At 46.6% G+C, this 27,552-nt stretch overlaps 1 protein-coding gene across 1 annotated transcript in view; it reads left to right on the forward strand.

Annotated features, from left to right (window-relative positions):
- The window catches only part of TMIE (transmembrane inner ear), a 76,531-nt gene extending 50,391 nt beyond the window's left edge, over nt 1-26,140 (forward strand). The window contains exons 3-4 of the mRNA XM_065397678.1: nt 19,415-19,564; nt 25,821-26,140. Of these exons, the coding sequence (XP_065253750.1) occupies nt 19,415-19,564; nt 25,821-26,140 (470 nt within the window). The remainder of the gene's footprint in view (nt 1-19,414; nt 19,565-25,820) is intronic.
- Nucleotides 26,141-27,552: the final 1,412 nt, after the last annotated feature.

Here is a 27,552-nt window from a genome sequence, read left to right on the forward strand (position 1 = left end):
CGATATACTAGGCATCACAGAAACTTGGTGGAATGAGGATAATCAATGGGACACAGTAATTTCAGGGTACAAAATATATTGGAAGGACTCAACATGTCATGCTGGTGGGGGAATGGCACTGTATGTGAAAGAAAGCGTAGAATCAAATGAAGTAAAAATCGTAAATGAACCAAACTGTACCATAGAATCTCTATGGATAGTAATTCCATGCTCTAATAATAAGAATATATCAGTAGAATATAGTACCGACCACCTGACCAGGATGGTGATAGTGACTGTGAAATGCTCAGGGAGATTAGAGAGGCTATAAAAATAAAAAACTCAATAATAATGGGGAATTTCAACTATCCCCATATTGACTGGGTACATGTCACCTCAGGACAGGATGCAACGATAAAGTTTCTTGACACCTTAAATGACTGCTTCTTGGAGCAGCTAGTCCTGGAACCCACCAGAGGAGAGGCAATTCTTGATTTAGTCCTAAATGGAGCACAGGATCTGGTCCAAGAGGTGAATATAGCTGGACCACTTGGAAATAGTGACCATCATATAATTAAATTTAATATCCCTGTGACGGGGAAAATGCCACAGCAGTCCAATACATTAGCATTTTATTTCAGAAAGGGGAACTACACAAAAATGAGGATAAAGAACAAGGAGTACTTGTGGCACCTTAGAGACTAACAAATTTATTTGCTTATGCCCAAATAAATTTGTTAGTCTCTAAGGTGCCACAAGTACTCCTTGTTCTTTTTGCTGATATAGACTAACACGGCTACGATTCTGAAAAATGAGGAAGTTAGTTAAACAGAAATTAAAAGGTACAGTGCCAAAAGTGAAATCCCTGCAAGCTGCATGGAAACTTTTAAAAGACACCATAATAGAGGCTTAACTTAAATGTATACCCCAAATTTAAAAATATAGTAAGAGAACCAGAAAGTGCCACCGTGTCTAAACAACAAAGTAAAAGAAGCAGAGAGAGGCAAAAAGGCATTCGTTAAAAAGTGGAAGTTAAATCCTAGAAAGGAGCATTAATTCTGGAAAGTGAAGTGTAAAAATATAATTAGGAAGGCCAAAAAAGAATTTGAAGAACAGTTAGCCAAAGACTCAAAAAATAATAGCAAAATTTTTTTAAGTACATCACAAGCAGGAAGCCTGCTAAACAACCAGTGGGGCCACTGGACAATCAAGATGCTAAAGGAGCACTCAAGGATGATAAGGCCATTGTAGAGAAACTAAATGAATTCTTTGCTTTGGTCTTCGTGGCTGAGGATGTGAGGGAGATTCCCAAACCTGAGCCATTCTTTTTAGGTGACAAATCTGAGGAACCGTCCCAGATTGAGGTGTCATTAGAGGAGATTTTGGAACAAATTGATAAATTAAACAGAAATAAGTCATCAGGACTAGATAGTATTCATCCAAGAGTTATAAAGGAACTCAAATGTGAAACTGCAGAACTACTAACTGTGTTTTGTCGCCTATCATTTAAATCAGCTTCTGTACCAAATGATTGGAGGATAGCTAATGTGAGGTCAATTTCTAAAAAGGGCTCCAGAGGTGATCATGGCAATTACAAGCCAGCAAGCCTGACTTCAGTACTGGGAAAATTGGTTGAAACTATAGTAAAGAACAGAATTGTCAGATACATAGATGAACATAATTTGTTAGGGAAGAGTCAACATGGTTTTTGTAAAGGGAAATCATGCCTCATCAATCTACTAGAATTCTTTGAGGGGGTCAACAAGCATATGGACTAGGGTGGTCCAATCAAGATAGTGTATTTGGACTTTCAGAAAGTTTTGACAAGGTACCTCACCAAAGGCTCTTGAGCAAACTAAGTAGTCATGGAATAAGAGGGAAGGTCCTCCTGTGGCCCCCTAACTGGTTAAAAGATAGGAAACAGTAGGAATAAATAGTCAGTTTTCACAATTGAAAGAGGTAAATAGCAGGGTCCCCTCAAGGATCTGTACTGATCTATGTATGATCTAGAAAAGGGGGTAAACAGCGAGATGGCAAAATTGCTCAAGGTTATTAAGTTCAAAGCTGACTGTGAAGGGTTACAAAGAGGTCTCAAAAAATTGAGTGGCTGGGCAAAAGAACAAAACGGCTGATGAAATCCAATGTAGATAAATGCAAAGTAATGCACAGTGGAAAAGATATGCCCAACTATATATTCAGAATGATGGGGCCTAAATTAGCTGTTACTAATGGGGGAGAGGGATAGCTCAGTGGCTTGAGCATTGGCCTGCTAAACCCAGGATTGTGAGCTCAATCCTTGAGAGGGCCATTTAGGGATCTGGGGCAAAAATCTGTCTGGGAATTGGTCCTGCTGCTTTGAGTAGGGTGTTGGACTAGATGACCTCCTGAGGTCCCTTCTAATCCTGATATTCTACTCAAGAAAGAGATCTTGAAGTCATTGTGGATAGTTGTCTAAAAACATCCACTCAGTGTGCAACAGCAGTGAGAATGCTGACAGAATGTTAGGAACTAGAAGCAAAGGAGTAGCTAAAACAGGAAACATTATAATGCTGCTATATAAATCCATGATATGCCCACACCATGAATTCTGCATGCAATTCTGGTTGCCCCGTTTCAAAAAAGATATTTTAGAATGGGAAAAGACACAGAGAAGGACAACAAAAATTATTAGGGTTATGGAACAGCTTCCTCATGAGGGAAAATTAAAAAGACTGGAACTGTTCAGATTAGAAGAGAGATGACTAAGGGGGGGAATATGATAAAAGTCTATAAAATCATGACTGGTGTGGAGAAAGTGAATAGGGAAGTGTTATTTACCTCCTTCACATAACCCAACAACCAGGGGTCACCTAATGAAATGAATAGGCAACAGGTTTTAAATAACCATAAGGAAGTACTTCTTCACACAACACATAGTCAACCTGTGGAACACATTACCATGGGATGTTGTGAAGGCCAAAAGTATACTGGTTTCAAAGAAGAATTAGATAAGTTCATGGAGACTAAGTCCATCAATGGCCATTAGCCACGATGCTAATAGCTCCAGGTGTCCCTAAGCCTCTGACTGCCAGATGCTGAAAGTGGATGACAGGGGAGGTATCACTCAATAATTGCCCTGTTCTGTTCATTCCCTCTGAAGCATCTGGCAGAGGCCACTGTCAGAAGACAGGATACTGGGCTAGGTGGACCATTAGTCTGACCCAGTGTGGCCTTTCTTATGCTTCTGCATCACTTAGTTCACTCTGGAGTGAGAAGAGGGCATGATCCCAGGGGGAAGATGGGAGAGCAACATCTGGGAGAGGGCTTGAGATGAGCTAGCATGAGGAGGAGGGCATAAGAAGAAGCCCATGTTGTGAAGAAGCAGCAGTGCCTCCTCATAACCAATCCTGACCTGTGCTGAGCCACTATCCCAACTCACCATGTAGAAGGAAGATGGGGTTAAGCGAGCTATGCAGCAGGGAGAAGCTCCATCTCCTAACTACCAGGTTTTGCAAGCTTACCCAGGCAAAGTCGAGTGTCAGGATTTTGGCTGAATGGGGTGGGGTGGGTCAGGCATTGAAGAGGCAACATGTCGCCAAACCCTGCCCTGTCTCCATGGTGATTTATTGGGCTAAGTACTGGGGGGAGCTTTGATTTCTCCGCTATCCGTGTTGGCAAATGCTGAGCTGTTAATGGCAGCCATTGGAACCGGCAGAGCCTAACTCACTGTGGAACTAGGCCCGATCCAAGCCCTGCTGCTATGGGAACAGTGTTAGCACCTGCTCTGCTGCAGGGTGGAGCTCACATGGCTGACTCGGAAGTGGATCGTGGCAGGATACTGGGGCTCAACGGAGAAGCTCATCATAGGAAGATGCAGCCTGATTTTGACCTTCTTTGGCCTGTCTCACCCACCACTTCAGTGGAGCTATTTCTGATTTACACCAGCGTCAGATGAGAATTGAGCCCAGGCCAAAGAAGCTGGCCAATTGGCTTTAGCGTCAAAACGGCCAAGAGCGTCTGTGCTACTGAGGCAAAAATGAGCAATGAAACCTTGCAAAAGGGCCGCTCCAGTATGAGAAGCAGAGGGTGAAATTTACCCCTGCTCTGGCCCCTCTATGCAGGAGTGAATTTCAGCTCCACAGTGCCGTAGCAGCCACAAAAGCCGTTAGTATCAGAATATCAGCACATGTAGCAGTGGCTGGGAACCGCAGTAATAAGATACAGTGCTATTTTGATCTATCTTCTGGCCTGTCTACACTGGGAGACATTACATTGAAGTCCCTGTGGTTGCACTGGTGTAAAAGTAGTGAGAGATCAAAATGGGACTCATGTTTATTATAACTGAACACATATGTTCACAGGAATCAGCTATTATTTAACAGGCATTAACAAAGCTATTACAGTTAAATTGCACGCACAGTTAATTCAGTTCCAGGATGCTTCATCTGAAGCGTTATGGCTTTAATTTACCTCCTTGCCGCTGGCATTGAAGTATAAACGCCAGGCAGGAGATTTACACCATTAAATAAGCATTACTTTGTGGAAGGTAAAAATGGCTAGGCCAGATGTTTCCGCCAATGTGCAGAATTCCATTGAGCCATGAAGAACGGAGGATGGCTTAAGGATGTTTTACATGGTGCTTGGTAATGGAGATTTTATATATTCAAGTGCTGATGCAGCAGCAGCAGAAAAAGTCTTGCTAAATTAAAGTACACTATAACAGTGGAAATACTCAGTTGAAAGTACTACAGTACAGAATGTACAGATGTCATTGCTCATGTGTATTTGCAGTTGTGTGCGCACTCTTGCCTTCTACTGGATGGCATGTTAGACATGCTCAAATGGGGGTGTGTGACTATGTATAGGCTGGAGGCCTGCAATGGGGCTATAAACTCAAATCCCACTGATGCTAAGGCCACGTCTACACTACCTGCCGGATCGGTGGGTAGTAATCGATCTATCGGGGATCAATTTATCGCATCTTGTCTAGACACGATAAATCGATCCCCGAATCGTGCCCGTACTCCACCTCGGCAGGAGGAGTAAGCGGAGTCGACGGGGGAGCCGCGGCGGTCGACTTGTCGCCGTGAGGACGGCCAGGTAAGTTGAACTAAGATACTTCGACTTCAGCTACGCGAATAGCGTAGCTGAAGTTGCGTATCTTAGATCGATCCCCCCCTAGTGTAGAGCAGCCCTTAGGGTGATGCTCAAGACAGATTTGCAGAAGTGCCTAGGAAATTTGTCCTGTGTGCTGGCCCTGGTTTGCTTTCATTCTCCATTTGCTCAAGTCATCGAGGGCTGTGGGTTTTTATTTGATTGGAGCAGGGTTCTATTCTGATTGACCCACGTGGGCAGTAGAGCAGATGGACACAACCTATGTATGAACTGTAACCTGTGCATAGCAGCAGCACAAGGTCTATATACCACTTAAGACCCATTAACATAGGTGTAGGCATTGTGCTGGCCTGCTGACGGGGTGAATTTCACTTTGTGGGCCAAATCCTCAGATGGTGTAAATCAATTTAGCTAACAGAGCTAATTTACACCAGCTGAGGATCTTGTCCTAGGGCAATATGGGACCACACTCACTTACAAGACGTCAGTTTGGTTGGGATAGACATGGTTGCGACTGGATCTGGGTCTGGTTCCGATCTTCCCCAGGTTGGTGAGCGTTTGGGCCCAGGATTTTTGCCCCCTCTGGAGGTTATAGTGTCAGTTATTAGCAACTTTTAAAAAATAATTCAGCTAAGTCTCAAACATGCTGACTGCTTTGCTTGATAAGTTCCTGGTTGCTAGCTCTGTCACTTATGTGCATTTTTCCTGATAGCCAAAGGATCATTGTTAAATTCTGCATCATAATGTTAGTGTTTGTGCCTTGATGCGCTGTCATCGAGTAGCGATGCAACATCACAGCACTCACCTCAACAGAGGACTCTGATCCTCTTGGGATGCAGGACAAACTGATGAAAATTCAGGAAAAGTAGTAAACTCCCTGGCAAAATAATGCATGTGAGTTAGGAGACATAAAACAAAGTGCCTTGCAAATAAAGTAACTGCTTGTTTCCAGTTTGCTTCAGCTGCCTAGGGCAGCTAAGTCATCCTTAGCATGAAACAATGTCTTGTTTTGCAGTATTCTTTTTTTCATAAATCCATAGATTCCAAGGCTAGAAGGGCCAATTGTGATCATATAGTTTGACCTTCTGTATAACACATGACATAGAAGTTCCCTAAAATAATTCCTATTGCGCATTTAAAGCATATTTCAAGTCTGTCTGCCTACAACTGCTCAGTGATCTGGATTCTAGATCAAACTTTCTTCTTTAATAAGCTGAGATCAGTTTTTTATTTTGCAACTTTGTTGTAGATTTTGAAACTAGAATTTAAAATCATGATGATTCTTTCCCCAGTTAAAAGCATATGATAAATAACACAGCCAATACATTTGAATGCTGTCACCTATTTATTATTATAGTTGCCCTTGCAAGTTGTAACTAGAGATAGTTGGCATTTTTCCCGTGGAAAGTTTTCCTGATGAGAAAATACAGTTTTGTCCCAAAGCTGAAATTTTCCCAGGAAAATGTCCAGTCTGATAAAAACAAATATTTCTCAGTGTGAAACGTGGAAGTGAAAATTCTCATTTCATTTCAATTTAAAGTGATTTTTGTTTCTTCTGTGGTGTGAAAAATACCAAAGCATCATTCTAAATCAAAACTAAATGAATTCATTTTGTCTCCAAAACACTGATTCCAAATGAAAATTATCCTGTCAAATCAGTTTGAAACTTCCCATGGGAAAAACCAACATTTTTCAGCTGAAATTTTGAGCAAAGATTTATCATTACAAATTTCTCGCCGGAAATGTTTTGGTGTTCTGATCTGTTCTGGCCTCAGTTGAGATCTGGGCCCCATCATGCTGGATGCTGAACAGACTGTGAGAGGCAGTCTCACCTGCCTGGAAGAGTTTACAATCTAAACAGATAAGTTGGACAAAGGGCAAAAGAAAGGGTGTTTTATTATCTAAACCCAGATACAGAGAGATAGCAGATTGGGATCAAATACACCTCTACCCCGATATAACGCGGTCCTCGGGAGACAAAAAAATCTCACCGCGTTATAGGTGAGACTGCGTTATATCGAACTTGTTTTGGCCCCTCTGTTCCTTGTTCCCTGACCGCCCCCTCCAGAGACCCCTGTCCCTAATCACCCCCAGGATCCCACCCCCTACCCAACCCCCCTGCTCCCTGTCTCCTGACTGCTCCGACCCCTATCCACACCCCCTGACAGGCACTCACCGACAGCGGCGGGAAGTGGAGCAACGTGGCCCCAGCCCGCTCCACTCCGCCACCTCCCAGCTGCGGCACTCCGCTTCCCACCGCCGGTGAGTGTGGGGAGGTTGGGGAAAGGACGCCTCCCGTACTCACCTGCAGCAGGAAGCAGAGCGCCGCAGGTGGGAGCTGGCGGAGTAGAGTGGGCTGGGGCCGGGCTGCTCCGCTTCTGCCGCTGCCGGTGAGTACGGGGGGGATCCCCTTCCCTGAGTGAAACAGCTGGGGCCGGGGCGAGGAAAGCGGAGCGGACTGCTCCCGGCCCCCCGCTAATCCCCCGGGCCACTCTGGGATTGCGGGGCCCCAATAAGTGCCCCCCCCCGCAGCTCCTGCCTCCCAGGCCCTGGAGGGGGGAAGCCCCTGACCACTCCCGAGACCCTCTGCCCCTTATCCAACCCCTCAGCCCTGGCCCGGCCGGCACCCTTAACACGCTGCTCAGAGCAGCGTGTCAGAGCTTTACCGCGTTGTATGCGAACCCACGTTATATCGGGTCGCGTTATATTGGGGTAGAGGTGTAAACAAAATCTGTCCCAAAACTTCACTCAAACACATCAAACATACCAAAACATTTTTAGGTTCAAAGAGTTTGGGTGACATCTTTTGTTTTCCTTTTGTCGCAATATACGGAATCTAGTCTCCATGGAGTTTAATTCCACTTCTCACATGATGATCTACAGAATCACAGTCCTGCTTAACATAGGAGGCATTTATTAAAGAAAAAAATAACAAACTATAGATACAAACAGGCTTCCACTCAGCTTGAGTTCCAGCTTTTGTTTACCAAGTTCCACACATCCTGTCGGGAACTCAGTATTCCACAGAGAGACATCTAGGGGGTGAACGATATACTTCAAATAAGTACAACAGGGCAGTTTTGACCAACCCAGAAGCAATACTGCCACAATGCCCTGACTGTGCTTTCCAAAGGAGACTCAATATTGTCTCTGCTTTGTTCATCAGGCGGTATAGAGTGCAGACATGCATTGACCAAGGTCACACAATGAGTCAGTGCCAGAACTGGAAACTGGAACTGTGATCAGTTCCCTACTCTGTCATGCTTAGTGTGTGATTTCTAAGAAGGGCCAGATTTTTAAAGGTGTAGAGAAGAGCCACATGGGATTTTCAGAAGACCCTGTCTGTATCTCAGTTCCCATCTATAAAATGCGGAAACCACTTCTCTTACTCATTAACTATTGTGAGGTGCTCCGATGCAAATTTCAAATGACAAATTACCTTAAAGTGCATTAAATAGATGTAATTAACCAGGCAGCCCAGGGGCACATACCCACCTTCCTGTGAATGTAATGAACGAGGAACCTGGGTCTTTCAACAACATCTTTAAATAAGATTGCTACCGTTAACTTGCTTGAATAAATCTGCATTAATTGCTAACGTTATTAGCAACGGAATGGCTTCTTAATTGCTTCAGTGCAGCACAGGCTACTTCGCTAAACATTAATTAAATGCTCCATTGATTGTCTATGGCTTGGAGGGGGAAGAAACCCTAAGGTGTATTTCAGTCACTTAATTCAGTTAATTAGTGGAACTGCTTGGTTTTCATTAATATGCTAGTTACTAAATTATAACAAATGCTGTCTAGCCGGGAGTCTTCGTTTACATGCTTCCTTACCCCTAATAAATCTGATTCTCTTGTCACTTACTGGTGAATCAGGAGTAACTCCGTTGCAATGAGGGGTTAAACTGGCGTGAGAAGAGAATAGGGCCCAATAAGTTAAGGGGTGACTTTATCACAGTCTATAAGTACTTATGTGGGGAACAAATGCTTAATAATGGGCTCTTTAGTCTAGCGGACAAAGATCTAACACAATCCAATGGCTGGAATTTGAAGCCAGACAAATTTGGACAGGAAATAAGGTGTCAATTTTTAACAATGAGGGTAATTAACCATTGGAACAATTTACCAAGTGTGGTGGAGTCTCCATCACGGGCAATTTTTAAATCAGTTGGATTTTTATAAAAAGATCTGTTCTTATTCAAAAAGGAATTATTGGGTGGCGGGGGAGGGAACGGTCTATAGCCTGTGTTATACAGGAGTCGATAGCTGATGTTTTTTCTTAAAGTTCCAGCTCCTGGAGTCACGTGAATACATGAGAGTCTCAGGTCTCGTTTAAAAAGAATCACTGGGGTCCCTTCTGGACTTGGAATCTACAAAAGTAATTGATGTCATAAATGCACATGAAGATTTCACAGAGGCACTTTTAGCCTCTGCTATTTTAGAACATTAGCTGCTAATCAGATCAGCTCTCTGAAACATCCGTGTCTCTTAGTGTTTGCATATCCCTAGGAATTGCCTTTAACAGAAATTAGGGGTAAGCCAACAGGTTCAAAAACAATTCTATGCCCTCTGCCCCAATGCCAGGAGCTCAGATGGTTTGGCAATGGCAGTTTTGCTAATCCCCAGTGTTAAAAAAATAACCATGAGACTGGCCTCCAGAAAATCTTAAGTTAACTTAAAATAAGTTAAATGAATGTTGGGTTCTTTTTGTCTGCCTTCTGCTTATTGAGATTTCCGGCAGTCATGTTGTCAAGCTTTTTCTCTGCAACTATGAGGCCTATCCACTTCTTTTTAAATGAGACCCGAGAGTCTCATGTAATCACGTGACTGTAGGACCCAGCACTTTAAGAAAAAGCATCAGCTATTGTGAGAGTCACACTACAATTGTAGGACCTGGCCATGCTGGGGTAGGTGAGAACCTGAATAAAACTGAACCTATAGCTGAATTTGAAGTAGACTTTATGAAAAATATTCTGAAGTGGTAGAACCCTGGGATGTTCCGTGCCCCATCTTTGGTGTGAAAGCCTGACTCCACAGAAGTCAAGGGGAGCTTTGCCATTGACTTCTTAGGGCCAGGATTTTGACCCCAGTCCCTAGCCAGCTGGCAGCAGAACCCCCCAGAAAGGTTGTTCCTGCCATCCTGCACTTCCCATTCTCGGGACGCTTCTGGGATTGGAAGCAGGAATATCCTGAGAAAGCTTGTACTTCAAAGGGCAGGTCTTCACTACCCGCTGGATTGGCAGATAGTGATCGATCTATCAGGTGTCAATTTATCGCGTCTAGTGTAGACACGATAAAATCGATCCCTGATCACGCTCCCCATCGACTCTGGAACTCCAGCTCGCGAGAGGCGGAAGTGGAGTCGACGGGGGAGCGGCAGCGGTTGACTCGCCACCGTCCTCATGGCCAGGTAAGTCAACCTAAGATATGCCGACTTCAGCTACCTAACCAGATCAGCTACAACATCACCAGTTCATTCACCTGCACGTCCACCAATGTTATATATGCCATCATGTGCCAGCAATGCCCCTCTGCTATGTACACTGGCCAAACTGGACAGTCACTACGTAAAAGGATAAATGGACACAAGTCAGATATCAGGAATGGCAATATACAAAAACCTGTAGGAGAACACTTCAAACTCCCTGGCCACACAATAGCAGATGTAAAGGTAGCCATCTTACAGCAAAAAAACGTCAGGACCAGACTCCAAAGAGAAACTGCTGAGCTTCAGTTCATTTGCAAATTTGACACCATCAGCTCAGGATTAAACAAAGACTGTGAATGGCTAGCCAACTACAGAAGCAGTTTCTCCTCCCTTGGTGTTCACACTTCAACTGCTAGCAGAGGACCTCACCCTCCCTGATTGAACTAGCAGAGGACCTCACCCTCCCTGATTGAACTAACCTCGTTATCTCCATTCTTGCCAGCATATTTATACCTGCCCCTGGAAATTTCCATTACATGCATCCAACGAAGTGGGCATTCACCCACGAAAGCTTATGCTCCAATACATCTGTTAGTCTTAAAGGTGCCACAGGACTCTCTGTTGCTTATTCCTGGGACAGTGAGTGGTGAGCGTAGAAGGGTTCTCTCTCCAGCAGGGGGAGCTAGAAACCAGTTCTCAACTGGCAGGCCGGACCTGGATACGAACGGTTGCCGGGTTGATGGCACTTACCTGCGAAGAGCTACAGAAACACTATGGGGATCCAGGCACAACCAGTTTGCTCCTTCCCCCCGCTACTGCCTCCATCCCTCACCTATCCCAGAGCAGCAACTCGGTCATGCCCCCACCTACCCAACAGCACTTTCCAACCCACCGAGCTCCACAATGTGCAGACATGGGGCAAAAGAGAAGGCTGGGAGAAACCACACCCAACAGCACCTGGCCCCTCACCCCACTAGCTCCTCAGTCCACAGCACCAGGCCCCTCCAACCCAGCTGCACTAACCCCTGTACTTCAGCAGCTCTCCACCCCAGGAGCTCTAACCTCCCCTATCCTATAAGTCACCCACCCAGCAGAATCTGCCCCCCCCCACACACATATCTTTTTTTGACCCAAAACAAGGCTGAAAACAAATTATCCCATGATGAACCAAATCCCATCATCCTTTGTGCTCGCAATGGATTGTGGGATTTGGGTCATTAAATGATGTCATTTCAGCCACGTGGTGGGTTGTCGACCCTAAGAGACCAAGAACAGTAGAGCTAAGAAGAGCTTCATGCCCATGGTAAGAAATCACATTGGATTCATGGGGAAGCCGCTGTGGGGCAAAGAGTCCAGCTAGTCAGCCCCCTATACCTTTTTAACCCTTCCCAGGTGAAGCTCGCTGCTCAGTTCTGTCCAAGCATCAGCAGTAACTGCAATAAAGATATTCTCCTGTTAAACCTTAAGTGACCATTATATTATTTCTCACCATTCTGCATTTGTACCATGGGAGCAGCTAGAGGTCTCTCCACAAGATGCTGTACAGAGTAAATGACCCAGAAGTGGTTACAGGCTAAGAGACATGATGTAACAGGTGGATGAGATACACAAGGGTGCAGGATGGGGTGGGGGGAAGGATAACAAAAAGAGGATGTGTGTGCAATGCTTAGCCAATCAGGGCCAGCCATCGCATCCTGCATTTGCCTCCCCATGATCAGGTTGAAGTTTGCCGGCCGCATTCCAGAAGAGGTGAGTTTGAGGAGGGACTTGAAGAAGGACGAGGTGGTGGCTTTGGAGATTTTGATTGGGAGTTTTCCCCATGCGGGGGCCAGAGGGAGAGTATTTTTGGCCTGAATTTCATAGATTATAAAGGCAGAAGGCACGGGCGGCGGGTGTAAGAGGCCTGGGGAGGCTAAGCCTCTCCAAACCCAGGTCATGTCCCGCCTTCGCTCCCCCTCTCCGCCGAAGCCAGCAGGGGCTTAGCTTGGGGCTTGGCCAGCTGGGACGGGCAGGCCGGTTCTCGGGATGGCTGGGGCTGATGGCCTGGGACTTGAGGAGGCTGGTGCGGCTGGTGCGGGCCAACTGGCAACCTGGGGCTTGGGGTGGCTGGGGAGGGAGGCCTTGGGGGGGGGGGAACCACAGGGCTCTGGAGAGAGAGGGGGGCGGAAGGGGCAGGATAGGGCCGGGCCTCAGGCCGAAGTGTCGGGGCCGGGGGGCTCGCCTCCCGGATGGGGGGGTTCACGTGCCGCTCTTGGCAGAAGGGCCACCTCATCTCATCTGGCCTCCTGCGTAACATCCCCTGAATTAATTCCTGTTTGAACTAGAGCATAGCTTTCAGGGGGAAAAAATCTAATCTTAATTTAAAAATTAGTTTCCATGGAGTGTCCACCATTGCAGCCAATCATTTTTGGTGGAGTCATATCTCAGGCCCTCCCACGATTTGTCGCACTACCCTATGAGTAATCGTTCCCCTTTGAAGTCCTTGTCTCTTTAGAAATAATGAAACAAGTTAAGATTCAGGAAGGAGCAAATGCGTTCACGAATCCCATCAATTCCCATGCCGAAATCTTCTAGGATTGCGATAAGGAAAGGAAAGCATGCCGGTCGTTTTAGCTCCTTTTTTGTAATACACGCTTCTTTGGGCCTGTGTTTGAATCCATATTTAATAAAGGAACAAAAAGTAGCTTGTTGTCAAAATTACACTTCCCTTTCCCAGCCTCCCAGCAGTGAAAAGTGATTTCGCACTTTGATGGTTTGAGAGCTGAACATAGAAAGAAAACATCAAAAGCGGGATCAGAGCTGATTTTTAATTTAAAAGGGAGATGTTTTTTCAGAGGAGGTGGCTGCATTCAACTGTGTGTGTCGGGGAACTGGAAAAGATGGTTTTCAGAAGCCAAATAGCAAAGAAGCCAGCAGCATGTTAATGCAAAGATAAGGCAGAGATTTAAATTGCGCACAGAGGGGGGGAATATTTGTTATTTACAAGAGCAGGTTTCGGGGGGGGGGGCACCAAGCAGGGCCAGCATTAGTTTTGCTGGGGCACAGGGCAGAAAGCCAAAATCCCACCACATGGGGCTGAAGTTCAGGGCTATGAACCCCACCACCCGGGGCTGAAGCTGAAGCCTGAACAATGTAGCAGCCCCTGTGGCAAGGGACCCCAGGCAATTGCCCTGCTTGCTACCCCCTAATGCCGGCCCTGGCTTTTATATGCAGAAAACAAATTATTGTGGCACAGGTGGTCGGTGGAGTTTTTATAGCATGTGAGTTGGGGGGCTCAGAAGAAAAAGGTTGAGAACCCCTGATTTGCAAGGTGTCACCAGTTAGTCACTGGCAGGCCGGGATCTGCCCATGGCACAGGAGGCAGGACAAAGGAGGATGGACCAGTTCTTCAGGCCCCATGGGTATTTATTTCACTAGCACTTGCATCCACTCCCACAGCCCCGTAAGTTTTCAGTGTGCTCGCAGTCTGTTCCCGTCAGAGGAGCCCCTTGTCGCTACATAGGCAAACCACAGCCTGTGTGGGCTCATAGTCCAGATCCAGTCCCTTCTTTTCAGGCTCCGCCATGCTTCACTGCGCCACCAAAGTCTGACCTGGTGCTGCCTTGAGCCGGGGCCATTTCTCTCTCCTCTCCCTCACACTGTTTTACTGGCACACATTTCCCTGGCGCCATCTGCCCTCCAAGTCAGAGGAGCCTGTATTTTATGGGGCCACAGGCTCCTCCCCCTCCCAGCATGCTTTGCTGAAAGCATATTAATAGCCAGGGCTCCCTTCCCCAGCTCTATCAGAGGATGAAACCAGCTGGATTGTGCCAGAGCCAGGTAGGCACAAGGCTACTTCCTGCTAAGTTTGGCTTCTCAAAGGGTATTTTTTCCTTCTTCCACTGTGACAGTCGCTTTGTCAATCCAGGGCTCTGTGCCGTCTCCTTCCTTTTCCTGATGCTAGAGCAGATCAGTTTCATGAAGCTATAAAAGTCTATATGATGCGCTATTACAGAGTTACATTTTCGGGTGGGGAGGGGAGACAGACATGTTATTTCTGCCTCCACCGACTGCATAAGCGCCACCTACTTGAGACAGAACCTCTCAATTGCCTGCAAATGTTCAAACTATGATCAAATGGACTGTGCTGGGCTTCACTCCCCTTCAGTGGGATTTTTCTACATCCATGTGGTTCCCTCCAGATGTGGCTTCTCCTTAGTGGGGTTCAGTTGATCCTCTGGGCTCAGCTCCCCTCCCCTCATTGGGGCTTGGCTGTTCTGCCAGGATCCTTGGAATTAGCTTCTTCCGGGCTGGTTTAAAAGAAACCAAATGGTTTCTTCCAAGTAGCCCCTGCTCAGGATATCAAAATGAGCTGTCACTCACATTACTTGGTGCAGCTCTCCAGAATCCGAGCCTCTCCCTTCTCACCTGCTTTGATCCCCACAGAAAGAGTGAGCAACGCTGATGTTTAAATTGTCACCATTGAATATCCATGTCCACACACCAGGGAGATGAACGGGGGAGCTGACACCTGTCAGAGCTCTTGTCTCAGGCACTCTGCAAACTCAGGCAGGCGTTACTACAAGAGTTCCTATTTTGAAGGTTTCCTGCCCAATCATAAGGGTCAGAGGCTTTAAAAAAAAAAGAAAGCTGAAATTCTGGAGAATAAGATGGGAACTTGAAAGAGGTAACGGTACATCCTACTGCTCTGTAAGTCAGCGAGGAATCGCCAGCCTTGCTTTATTGACCCAAAAGGATCCAGCTAAATGCACAGTGACTCAAACTACTCTCCACCACCCAGTCAGGATTTTGCTCAGCCATCATCTTCCCCCATAATAAGCTGAAGCTATTCATAATATAGTTCAAAAGGTGGTCATATGACCTTGCGGGGGCGGGGGGAGTTTTTAGGTCCTTCCAAGCAACTACATTTCCCAGAAAGCCTACTGTTAAGGGCCCAAGAGCTACAACAGGTGCACTGGGGTTCATACCTGTGCCCGAAAGCCCTGTTACGTGGCCCAGCCCTAATCCTGCCCAGTTGTGGGAATAGATACAACAAAAGGTTAAAAAGCCGACATAAAGGATGAGTATAAAACCTTGCATCGTAAGATACTCTCAGGCCTATGGGGAAATGATACAATCTCCTACACAGACAGAGGACTGTGCATTAACTAATAGCTTACATTTCCAGGTGATCTTCCCAGTGAAAAAGGTTGGAAACTTTCCATTCCAAGCTGACATTAACTTGGGCATTTAGAGAGTCCAAGAATGCTTTGCTTTGATTTCTTGTGTGATGGTGGAACAGCAAGATATGCAGGAAATGCAATTACATCAGACTGGTTTGAAGGGGGCAAGCCCATAAAATACATGCTAGTTAGAGCAGAAATTGTCCTGAAATGCACCCATCCCCGTCCTAATACGCAGCCCAGGCTCTCACTCTTATTAAGAGAGAAAATGGATCACACAGAGTCCAAAGTGAAAGGAGGCGGAGTACAGCATGAGTAATTACTTCCCATGAGCAAGGAAGAAATACAGAATCATCTTGCTGCAGTGCTCTGATGTACCTGGTCCCAGATTTTAGTCACCGGCCTATTCCTCATTTTGCAGCTAATAATGGTAATATTTAATAACCACCCCCAGCATGTGGCAACATCACAGGACTCAATCCTCAGTTGTGACTGGCGCTCAGCGGCTCTTGGGTTGGGGGACGTTTTGTTATCCATCTCTGGGTCTGGGCTGGAGTCGGTTCAGTTCAGTCCCCAGCCCTATACACTCATGACCTGCTGCAGCAGCCTCCAAGTGGCTATTCCTCCTGCTCTGATTAACCAAATGGGTCCCAAAATGTTTTGCAATGTCATATGTGAGCTGATAGGCAGGACTGGAACTGTGATACGGTGGTACAGCATTGTGCAGCGAGCGCTGTATGAAGTTTGCACAGCCATCCATAGCCAGGCTGCCGTGTGGTCTAGTCGCTCGTGAACTGGGGGCGGGGAGGGGTGCAGAAGACCTGGGTACTATCTCTGACTCTGTGACCTGAGCCAAGCCTCTGTGCCTCAGTTTCCCCATCTGTAAAATGGGGGTAATGATACTGCCCTTCTTGCTAAAGTGCTGTGACTGAAAAGTGCGAGATAATTACTACGTATTCTTATAAACCATCTCCTGGGACCGAATCCTTTATAGCAACAAACCATGAACTAAAGAGCTAGGGTCCAGATCCTCAAAGGTGTTGGTAAATCTCATTGATTTCCCTAGTCCCATGGTCCCGGGCCAAACACCACTATGTTAAGGAGAGGCTTTTCATTGATTACAAAGGGCTTTGGATCAGGCCGTAAGCCCTCTGCCTGGGAGCTGTAGCAGAGCCTGTGGGTCAGGCACCAAGTGAACTGCACATCCTACACTGAACAATGTGTTACAGTCACCCGTGTGCTTTGTAGGAGTGGTCAGTCACCGACCCACCGGTCAGCAACATCATAAGGACACATTCCAGTCTCTCATCCTCAGTTACCTGCAGTCTATGCTGACAGCACAAAAGGACAAAGGATAAAAGCGTCTAGATAACGGCCAGACTTAGATCACGATGCCAGCAAAACGCTTTACAGTCCCTAATGCTTACCTGCGATTAACCTTTGCTTCAGATTTCTCCTTTCCTTGTGACTTTCCAGTGCCCCTTGATGCCAGTGAGATTCCATTATGATTTCTCTGCCGTTAATTGTTTAAAGGGATGGATAGTTTCTGCAACACACCCCAGAAGCGGGAGCAGTTGCTCCGGTTTCACTGACAGCCCAACACGGACGACGATGTAGGCGCTGGAAATGATCACATCCCCCTGCTCTGTTCGGTGAAATGAAGGAGTGTCCCTCTGGAACCCTTTACTTTTTGTCAAAGCGACCTCCCTGCTCAGGGGAGGCCAGACGGATGTAGCACAAACTCTGCCCCTGGGGTGAAATTCACCTTTGCCAAAAGCCTGTGAACTACCCGAGTCCTGTTTTGAAGGTTTAAGGGGGACATATGTGATGCTGAGGTACTTTCCTGGCCCTCTGTGCAGGGATAAATTCCACCCATAGTGAATGAGAAGTGCCAGGCAGCCTATGGAGAGGGGAATGGAGTCTCACCCCCTCGCTCTTCCCCCATCTCCCCAGGTTAGCATGAAGGGCCTGATTGTGAGCTCACAACAACAGGGAGGGATAGTTCAGTGGTTTGAGCCTTGGCCTGCTACACCCAGGGTTGTGAGTTCAATCCTTGAGGGGGCCGTTTAGAGATCTGGGGCAAAAATCTGTCTGGGGATTGGCCCTGCTTTGAGCAGGGGGTTGGACTAGATGACCTCCTGAGGTCCCTTCCAACCCTGATATTCTATAACTCCGTTGATCCTGATCCTCTGGTGCTGAGGAAGGTAAATCAGATGCTTCTACTAACTCTCATAATATAAGGGGGGATCCAATTAAAGGCAGCAAATTTTAAATGGAGCAAAGGGAATCCTTTTATACGCAGCCCATGGAACTCATTGTCACACGATGTCATTGAAGCCAACAGCATAGCAGGAGTCAAAAAAGGATCGGATGTTTGGGCACGGCGAACGGCCAGAGTTACATTAGAAAGAGTTGGGGAAAAGAAACTCAGAAGTTTCAAAGGGATACAAACGCTTGTGCTTCTGGGTATAAACTAATTGGAGGGTAGGAGGGAACGATCCCTGTGGGCGTGGTATTTTATAATTGCCTGCTTTGGTGCTTTTTGCACCTTCCTCTGCAGCAGCTGATGCTGGCCACCGTCAGAGACAACGCATAGGGTTTGATAGACTATGGGTCTGATCAAGTATGGAAATTCCCTTATTCTAGGCAAGTATACACTAGAGAGAAACTCTGGAGTCCTAGAGACGAGAGAAAAATTCTCATCAGATGTAAAGACCCGGGGCCAGATCGTTCGAGCTGGTGTCAATCAGCATAGAATCAGCATAGCTCAAGGTATGGCTCAACCACCCGCCAGTTCGCCTGTCTTTGAGATGTCCTTTTTGGTCACTTTTGCCACCACAGGAGAGGACGATGGAATCTGTTTGGCATAAAAACAACAAGGAGTCCGGTGGCACCTTAAAGACTAAGTTTTATTTGGGAATAAGCTTTCGTGGGTAAAAAACCGCACTATATAATTATATAATGCCTGCATCTGTAATTTTCACTCCATGCATCTGAAGAAGGGAGGTTTTTTACCCACGAAAGCTTATGCCCAAATAAATCTGTTAGTCTTTAAGGTGCCAACGGACTCCTTGTTGTTTTTGTGGATACAGACTAACACGGCTACCCCCGATGCTTGGCATAATGAGTGGTCAGCGATTACAGTCATTAATCACTCTCTCATCACTGACCCAACCATCTGCCCACCAGGTTTTGACCTGCCAAGACACCCGTGGCCATTCCTGAACCAGTTTCGAACAGGACAGAGCAGTTGTGCGGCCGATTTCTTCAAAGAGGTTTTTTCTAACGACACACGGTCAACTTCAGACTATGTCGCGTCTCCTTGATGAGTGCCCACTGACTTACTTCGACGGCGGGCTACCGGCTCTTCAGCCGGCTGGGCATACTGCGCATATGCTGAGAGATATAGCGTCTAGGCTCCGCTACAAACTCCCCGTGTGGTTTTTGGGCAAGTCACTTAATCTGCCTTGTGCCCCAGCTGTGAAATGGGGATGCTACTAACGTAGCTCACGGGGAGCTTATGAGGGTAAAATCAGTTGAGCATTGTGAGGAGCTCAGATTCTGTGATGATGAAGGGGAGATAAAAACCTAGACAGACAATTCTAGTGAAGTCAATGGGGCCGGATTTCCAACTGGCGTAGCTGCACTGAGATCTGCGTTCTCCCACTGATATCTGTTGGCTGTGATCTGGTGAACCTTTTACTTGTGCTAGCAAACTTAACTGAGACCAGCTCTCTCCTCTCTCCCAGTTATAACCCTGTGCTGTATCTTCAAGTGCCGGATTCCACGGACAAAGAAAGAGATCGAGGCCCGGTATGCACAGCGGCAGGCAGCCAAGACCTACGCAGACAAACTGGAGACCGTACCACCGCTCAACGAGCTGACGGAGATCCCTGGAGGTACAGCCACACCTCCGTCTCTTCTCCCTGGGTTTCTTTCTGCATGCGCAAAGCGCCAGCTTGTCCACAGGCACAAATCTGTGTTGCTCCAAGCAGTTCAATGGCAATTTGCACCCATGGAAGATCTGGCCCTGTAATTTACTGTGCAAAGCTCCTCTGCTTTGCATGCGCTCTTTATATCATTTAACTTTTGTTGCAGAAAGCACTATCATTAAGATCAAAGGGCCAGATCCGCAGCTGGTGTCAATCCGCATAGCTCCATTGAAGGCAGTTGGCCCAGATCCTCAGCTGATGTCAATGATCACAGCTCTACTGAAATCAACAATTTAAACTAACTGAGGATCTGGCCCCACTCCTTTTCCATTCTGAAGGCCAGATTCTGAGGTGATGCCCAAGGGGTAGCAAATGAGTTGTTAACTAGAGTTGGGCAAAAATTGTCTTGATGAATATTAACGTCGCTGAAAAAAATGCATTTTTCAGGTCGCGGAAACACTTTGCGAATTCAGGTTGAATTTGGCAAACAGTCAGCCAAAAACAAAAAAGGCGGAAGAAAAATGTTGAAAAAGTCAAAACGGTTCGTTTCTGCCACTTTCATTTCAGCTTTTCGTTTTGAAATGGCACTTCGTCTAGAAATGTTGCTTTTTTCCCCAAAAGGGGTGGGTAAAATACCTGAGAAAGACTCAAAACAAAAAGAAAAATTGGAAAAAAGTTCATCTGGAGTTGAACAAAGCATTTTGTTTGACCCCAAATGAAATTTTTGGGGGGCAGGGTTTGGCCTCCAAACTGAAAAATCAGTTATTCACTCAGTTCTATTAACATTTCCGCTGCCCCTTAAATGGCCTGCCAGTCCCTACTGCCAAGTGCATCTCTGTCACTATGAGCTTGTCATGGCTTCCTCTCCTGTCACTCACCTCTCGTAATTCTATACTCTAGGCTCTACTGAAAACCTCCCAACTCTCTCTGGTCATGTCCAGTCCAGACCTCTCAACTCTCTGCCTGTGGTGAAGGAAGAAGATGAAATGGCCCTACAAGGAAACTAGGGGGAATGTCTGTCTGTCTGTCTCTTTGGCGTCTCCTTTCCATGGCTTCCCAGAGGAGATGTGGACTTTGGAACTCACTGTTCTCCTTTCCTTTCCTGTGTTTCACCTTCACTCTATCTTCTTCCTAAGGGCTTTCTTTTTAACATTGCTCTGTAAGCCCAACCAGTGGTCACTAGACTATAGAGGAGCTTGGAGCCTTATTGCCTCAAGCCTAGATCTTCAAAGGTATTTAAACTGCCTAACTTCCATTGACTTCAATGGGAGTGAGGTGCCTAAATATGTCTGAGGCTCTAGGTCTCATAGTATCACAATCCAGGATATGGAGGGGCGTGGGGAGGCAGATAAGGAAACAGAAGGAATTCAGGCCCTGATCCAGCAAAACACTATGAACATGTCCAACTTTAAGCACAGCAGGTCTGATCCAAAGCCCACTGAAGCCAATGGAATGACTGTAGGCTAAAGTCCATGAGTCTCCCCATTTCAATCAATGGGTCAGCTCCTCAGCTGGTATAGCCCTATTGAATGCAGTGCAGCTATGCCTGTAGACCTGGCTTCATGGGATTGCTCACGTGCTCAAGTGCTTTGCTGGGCTGGGGCCTTAATGAGTCAGCGCGAATTCAACAGACGCTGGGTCACGCCCCATTCCTCGTTACGTCATGGAAGTCAACAGGCCGACTCCAACCTCAAAGTAAGGCCAGTGAAATCAAGGGATGCATTTGGCCCAGTGGGGTTGGATGGGTATAAATGACAACAGAACTGGGCTAGCCATGGAAGTAGGAAATCATATTGAAAGGTGTCTCCGGCTCCATTATTAATTACACCTGAGATCATGACAATGGGAAGATGAGAAATGTCCAGGGCTCAGTTATCTGCTACTTTGCAGCTGGTGTCAACATTTATAGCTAAGCAAAGAGAGTGTAAAATCCTACCATGCTGCCTTCGCAGTGTTTTACACCTAATTTGCCCATGTATATGTGATTTCTTCATTCATTCAGTATGATTGATTATTTGTTTGCTTTGCTGTAACACCTAAACATAGATCATTTTGCTAGGCGGTGTACAAACAAAAATACAAGTGCCTGTTTTGTACAATCGGTGTCACAAGCTGCAGGGCAGGGAGGAATCAAGCCCTCCTGTTTGTTTTTCCACTTTTTAGGCTGTGTGTATTCTCTTCTTCTTCTTTGCATTTCACTCAAGTTACCAGAATAAGTGGTCTGGTCAGTTGCACTTTCTGAACCACATCCTTGGCTGTGTAAACTGATGTAGCTCCATTGACTTCAAGGTTGGGCCCTTTTAATCTACCAAATGGTAAGATGGGAGATTTGCTCCATTCACTGCCATGGAACAATGCTGATTTACACCAGCTGGGGACCTGGCCCTAAATGGGTGAAATTTGCCCCTGTGCAAAGGTCCTGAATGAGGTTTATGCACCACTTAAGTTTTATGGAGTTAATCTGGTTTCAAACTGACTTAACAGAGCAAAATTTAGCCCCAAAACATGTAGGAACAAATCCTCAAGGGGTATATATTAGTATAGCCTCACTGAAGTCAAAAGACCCATGTCAGATTGCACCAGATCAGCTTCTGCCATGTAGTTTGATGGTGCATTTATTCTTGTGAACAGGCAATAGAAAGAAGTAGTTATTTTAATGAATGAATGGTCATTAAGTGCTGTGAAGTTGGAAATCGCTACTTAAGTACTAAGTGCCAATCTCATTATGATTATTAAATACTATTAACCGTTATTGCTTGTTGTTATTTGAACCTCTCTATCCCACTGTTACTGCTATCATGGAATGTCCCAACTGATGGCTGGTTCTCTGAGGACTTCTTGATTGTACAGCATGGGGTGACATCTCTTCTGGACAAAAACAAGGGATGACTTCAGATTGTGCATATAAATCTCGCTCACCTCATTGACATAGGTCATCTTGCTCACGTCATGTGAGCAATGCAAGCAGGGTTTGGCCCTTGCTCTGATTGGTGACGGGACTGCGTGTTTTAAGGGCCTGATCCAGTTTCCAGTGGCTTGGTTGGGAGCTGGATTGGTTCCTGTAATGGTCATAAACAAGGAGGCGATCCGTCTCTCCCAAACTTTCCTCCAAGGTGTCCGAATTTCCCTCCAATTAAAAGAAAGAGGCTGCATTATTTTCACTTTGCAGATCCCTTTGAATAATTACCTTGTAGATACATTATAACTGCTGTGTATTGATCACAATCTTCCATGGCCAAAGGGTGTTATTTTTCTATAACACATTGTGTGCACTTGTGGTGACTGCTTTGGGGTGAAATGAACACAATAAAGACAGGCCCGATACTTAGCTGGTACAAATTGGTGTCGCTCCATAAGTCAGTGGAGAAGCTATGGATATTTAAACCTGCTGGGGATCTGATTCTGCAGATTCGTTAGCAGTAAGCTTTTGGGCAGGAATGTAGCCTCACAAGAAACGTTTTGGGGACACATGCCTCTATCTAACATTTGGGATTGTCAGACGAGCGGTTGTGACAAAAAGGTCGTTTCTGGCAGATCTTTGTCATCATTTTGCACAATGATGTAGTTTGGCAAAGTGTTGTATTCCTCCCCACCCCATAGAAATGTGAAATTTGATCTTTGATTGAATGTTATTTCATAATTTGAAATAGAAATTCAAAACGTCAAACTTTGTGCTCAAAAACGCAGGGGAGAAAAACAATCCCATTTTCTTTTAAAGAAAATTGTTCATTATTAAACCCTTCGGCAGAATTAATGAAGGGTTGACACATCTAATACTTAAGGGCCAAATTGTGACACTCTTACTCCTGCTGAACATTAGCCTACTTTATTATAGTAACACCTAGATTCCTCAGCCAAGATCAGGACCTCATTGTGCTAGGTGCTGTACAAACACATAGTAAGAAATAGTCCCTGCCTCGGAGCTCTTACCATATAAACAGGCTCAGAGAAGTGAAGTGATTTGCCCAAGGCCACACATTAGGTCAGTAGCAGAGTCACAAGTATTAGCCAGGTCTCCTAACTCCCAGTCCAGTGCCCTTTCCAATTAACCACACTGTTTGTGGAATGAGGTGCTACTTGAGATGAGTAAGGGTCTCCGAGTCTGAGCCTAAATAAATAAGAGGCATAAGGCAGAGATTTGCAGTTCCTGCTCTTTCCCTGGACTGTAGTCGGCACTGAGGACTCCAGCGAAGCAGTACCCATAAAGTGTTAACCAAAGACCTCCCTGGGTCCCCCAAGACCTTCTGCTTTATCTTACTGTTAGGACACTGAACAAAACAGGGCCAAACCTTCATAGAATCATAGAATCTTAGGGTTGGAAGGGACCTCAGGAGGTCATCTAGTCCAACCCCCTGCTCAGAGCAGGACCAACCCCAACTAAATCAGCCTTCAGCTGGTGTCAATGGCGTTAACCCCAGTGAAGCTATGCTGATTTAAACCAGCTGAGGATTTGGCCCAAGATAACTTTTTATGCAGTGCTTAATTTGTAATGAAAGAGGTGCTGGTTTTTTTACATTCATAATGGATGCGGCAAGCCCAGAGGTGCCGGAGCTATGAACTGCCAAACCTAGAGGTGCTGGCAGGGCCGACTCTGGCTTTTTGGCTGCCCCAAGCAAAAAAAAAACAAAAAAAAATGGGGCGGCCAGAACGGCAAAGCAAAAAAAAAAACCTGCGGCGCGGCCGGAGCCCGGGTGTAGGGGGACCGGCTGGGGGGGGGGGGGGGGGTGGGAGCGGGCGGGAGAGAGAGAGAAGGGGGCGGCCAGGGCTACAGCAGGGGCGCTGCCACGTGGCCCCTCCCGCTGCGCCGCCTCCTGCCGCCTGCCGCGAGGGCTCCGCTCCGGTCGGCGGGGAGGGAAGGAAGAGGACTGCCCTGCAGGGCGCTCTGGTTCTCCGTGCCGCTGCCCCCTACAGGGCGGCCGGAGCAGAACAACAACAACAAAAAAAGCGGCCGTGCCGCCCTAGGATTGGGCAGAATGCCGCCTTGAACAATCTGCCGCCCCAAGCACCAGCTTGCTCAGCTGGTGCCTGGAGCTGGCCCTGGGTCCTGGGGCTCAGCCCTGACAAGCCCTGGCACAAATTAAGCACTATGTATTTGTAACTATAGTTAACTCACCTCTGTCTAGATTCCTAGTTAGAACTACTAAGGAGACAGGGAAATGATATGAATGTTTTATTGTTACCATTACTTTAAATGGCAGAAGTGATACAGGGTAGTCGGGAATACGGCTGGGCAGGAACCAGATTACTTACGACAAGGGAAATTCTGTGATTTAACTATTCCTATTACTACTACTAAATAATAATTCTGTTCCAAAAGGGAACGAAAACAAGTGACATTTCCCGCGAAACAAGTTTCTGAAATTTTCCTTGCCTGTCACTCAAAACATTTTCTTTTCATAAAATGGAAACATTTTGTTCTGATTTTTATCTTTTAACGTTTAAGCAAACGTTTTATATAAAAATAGTGAGTTTGCTTTCAAAACCTGTTTTGAAACAAACAAACAAAAGCAAAACATTCTGTTCCAAAAATGTCAATCTCATTGGAATCCTTCATTTTGGGGGGTTGGAATGAAATGTCGTCCCACCTGAAATGTTTTTCTAAACAGCAATTTTCACTGAAAAATGGTTTTGATAAAAAAAATCAGCGGTCAGCTGTAGTTGGACCAGCTCAAGCAATCCTCTTGTTCCTCACTCTGCAATGCACCATTGAGGCTGTCTGTCTATCTGCTCAGCATAGTAAAGATTCTTCCTGTATTTACAACACCCAAGGCCAGTCTCTTCTCTTCTGCAAGGGACACGCCACCCCACAAGAAAAAACCCAGTTTGGTTTTAAAACAAACCAAACAATGGGGGTTCTGCTGCTTCCCTTGGGACACTGTTATACATTAGGCCTTACTATTAGGGAATACTCCTTGATTGTCTTCTTGGGTCCAATCCCGGTCCTGTTCAAGTCAATGGGATTTTTTTGCCACTGATTTCAGTGAAGCCAGGATTATGATTAGCTTTATCCCATTCTTCCTAATATACCCATAGATTAATAAACTGATGTTTAAATGCAGCAAATCAGGGAGCCAAAGGGAAATATGGAGGGTGTTGGATTGTTAGATTAAAGTGATTTCTGATCTCCCTGATTTGCATGAGGGCTGCAGGAATTGTATCTCTTATGGTGAAAGCTACCCCAAAGTAACTTACTTTGTTTTCTTTCCCCCTTCAATCCCTACAGCTCACGTGGCAGAAGAGAAGAAAGAGGAGGTGCCCACCGTCTCAGGGAAAGTGGACAGGGCCCAAGGCAAGAAAGAAGGTTCCAAGGGATCCAAGAAGAAAGAGGGCAAAAAGGAGCAGAAAGAAGGGTCCAAGAAAGAAGGGAAAGATGAGACCAGAAAGAAGGAAGGAGGGAAGGGTGCAGGTGAAAAGAAGCAAGGAGGTGGAAGGAAAGGTGAGAAGGAGATGGACAGAGCTAAGGCAGGAGGCAGCACCAAGGCTGGCAGCAAAGCTGGGGGGAATGCCAAGTCCTCAGCAAGGAAACCCCAGCAAAAGAAGTGATCAGACCAACAGCGGAGTTGCTGATACCCCCTCTCCCAAGCACGTGCAATGCTGCAGACCTGCCGTGGGGAGTGCAGTGCTAATGCCTTGGAACTGGCATGGTGGGAACAGGGAGGAGACAAAGTCCCTCCAGAATTTGAGAGCATAAGCTTTCGTGGGTAAGAACCTCACTTCTTCAGATGCAAGTGAAGAAGTGACGTTCTTACCCACGAAAGCTTATGCTCCCAATACTTCTGTTAGTCTTAAAGGTGCCACAGGACCCTCTGTTGCTTTTTACAGATTCAGACTAACACGGCTACCCCTCTGATTCCAGAATTTGAGGTTATCTGGAGCTACTTGACTGATTTCTTTAAAAGCAAAATCGCCATTTCTACAGAGGTGATGTTTCTGCCAAAGGAAAACCTGCCTCGTTGGCTAGAAAGTTCCCTGTGAACAGAATGTCCTGTACAGTGCTGATTGTGTTCCAGCGTGCAGGGTGGAGCGAGAAATAGGAGCACAGATGGATTCATAGCCGCACAGAGCTGCCGAGAGCCAGAACATCAGGAGTGTGTCTACATTGCAATCAGAGGTGTGACTGCAGCATGGATAGATACACCCGAGCTAGCTTCGATGTAGCTGGCTCGAGAACCAATCGCAGCGAAACTGCAGCAGCAGGCGGCGGTAGAGCCCTGCCTGGGACCCTGGTATCTACTCAAGCGGCCAGCCCATGCTGCTGCCCGCCGTGCTGTGACTTCACTGCTTTTGGTGCCCGAACTAGACAGATCAAAGCGGGCTCAGGTCTGGCTACGTGTGCTGCAGTGCGTCTCTGGCTGCAGCATAGATGTGCCCTGGGAGGGTACTTGGCCCATTCCATCTGAGATCAAGATACTCGACAAGCATTAGCTAAGCCTCACACCAGTCTTCTGGGGTAGGTGGCATTCCATAGAGGGCATGGGCGGCGGGTATCACAGGCCAGGGGAGGCTGAGCCTCCCCAAACAGCCAGGCGTGGCCACGTCCACGCTCCGCCCCTAAGCCCCCTCCTGCTTCCGGCTCTTCCTCCATGGCCCGGGCTGTGCCCGGGACTCAGGGCAGCTGGGGCCAGTGCTCACGCCACGCGGGGCCGGGGGCCATGCCACCCAGTGATCCGGGACTGGGGGCGCTTGGGCAGCTTTGGGCTCCGGTACGGGGGGGAGGAGGGGGCTCAGACAGAAGGGGCTGGGCTGCAGGCTAGCCTCCCCGAGTAGCCGGTTCACATGCTGCCCAGGATAGAGGGCTAAACTCAGGCACCAAATAATTGCTGGAAGGCACAACCCATAGGATGAAGCTCTCTAATCTATGGCTATATTAGAGATGTCTCGGGAGAAGGCTTTTCTTCCCCATGCATCTCTTCTTAACTGTTTGGTGTTTCTCTCTGTCTCAAAGATGCTGACAG

The sequence above is a fragment of the Emys orbicularis genome, chromosome 2, assembly GCF_028017835.1.
Source record: "Emys orbicularis isolate rEmyOrb1 chromosome 2, rEmyOrb1.hap1, whole genome shotgun sequence".
In the NCBI taxonomy this organism is placed as follows: domain Eukaryota; kingdom Metazoa; phylum Chordata; order Testudines; family Emydidae; genus Emys; species Emys orbicularis.